General features: G+C 41.2%; 1 protein-coding gene across 1 annotated transcript; it reads left to right on the top strand.

The window, feature by feature from the left end:
- The first annotated feature begins 322 nt into the window (after window positions 1–322).
- On the top strand, window positions 323–988 carry LOC126419415 (dynein heavy chain-like). Its single transcript, XM_050086604.1, has one exon. The coding sequence runs from the start codon at window positions 323–325 to the stop codon at window positions 986–988; it is 666 nt and encodes a 221-aa protein (XP_049942561.1).
- The last annotated feature ends 263 nt before the right edge of the window (window positions 989–1251 follow it).

Below are 1251 nucleotides of genomic sequence, written 5' to 3'. Positions count from 1 at the left end.
CTCATAGAATATGTACCTGCACACATCATAGAATATGTACCTGCACACATCATAGAATATGTACCTGCACACTTCATTGAATATGTACCAGCACACCTCACAGAATATGTACCAGCACACCTCACAGAATATGTACCTGCACACCTCATAGAATATGTACCTGCACACATCATAGAATATGTACCTGCACACCTCGTAGAATATGTACCTGTGCACCTCATAGAACATGTACCTGTGCACCTCATAGAATATGTACATGCACACCTCATAGAATATGTACCTGCACCCCTTATAGAAAATGTACCAGCACGCCTCATAGAATATGTACCTGCACACCTCAGAATATGTACTAGCACACCTTACAGAATATGTATCTGCACACCTCATAGAATATGTACCTGCACACCTCATAGAATATGTACCTGCACACCTCATAGAATATGTACCTGCACTCCTCATTGAATATGTACCTGCACAACTCATAGAATATGTAGCAGCACACCTCACAGAATATGTACCTGCACACCTCATAGAATATGTACCTGCACACATCATAGAATATGTACCTGTGCACCTCATAGAACATTTACCTGTGCACCTCATAGAATATGTACATGCACACCTCATAGAATATGTACCTGCACCCCTTATAGAATATGTACCAGCACACCTCACAGAATATGTACCTGCACACCTCATAGAATATGTACCTGCACACCTCATTGAATATGTACCTGCACCCCTTATGAAATATGTACCTGTGCACCTCATTGAATATGTACCTGCACCCCTTATAGGATATGTACCAGCACACCTAATAGAATATGTACCAGCACACCTCATAGAATATGTACCTGCACACCTCACAGAATATGTATCTGCACACCTCATAGAATATGTACCAGCACACCTCATAGAATATGTACCAGCACACCTCCCAGAATATGTATCTGCACACCTCACAGAATATGTACCTTGCTCCTCATAGAATATGTACCTGTGCACCTCATAGAATATGTACCTGTGCACCTCATAGAATTTGTACCTGCACACCTCATAGAATATGTACCTGCACATCTCATAGCGCCCATACTGGAATCGATATTTATTCAGGCTTTTGACAGGGTTCAGGAGAGGAATTGACAAAGTAGATTCCACATCACAGAAACTGTTCTTACCACCACAAGACGAAGTTTTTAAAAATCCTGGAATGGGGGAAAAGAAAAGATAAAAATGGTTCAAATGGCTCTG

Source organism: Schistocerca serialis, chromosome 9, assembly GCF_023864345.2.
Source record: "Schistocerca serialis cubense isolate TAMUIC-IGC-003099 chromosome 9, iqSchSeri2.2, whole genome shotgun sequence".
Classification (NCBI taxonomy): domain Eukaryota; kingdom Metazoa; phylum Arthropoda; class Insecta; order Orthoptera; family Acrididae; genus Schistocerca; species Schistocerca serialis.
The sequence above is the reverse complement of the archived record's forward strand: the minus strand, read 5'-3'. Positions and strand labels throughout refer to the sequence as shown.

Coding starts and splice junctions, on each gene's coding strand:
- LOC126419415 (XM_050086604.1), top strand. CDS start 323: ATGTACCTGCACACCTCAGAATATGTACTAGCACACCTTACAGAATAT.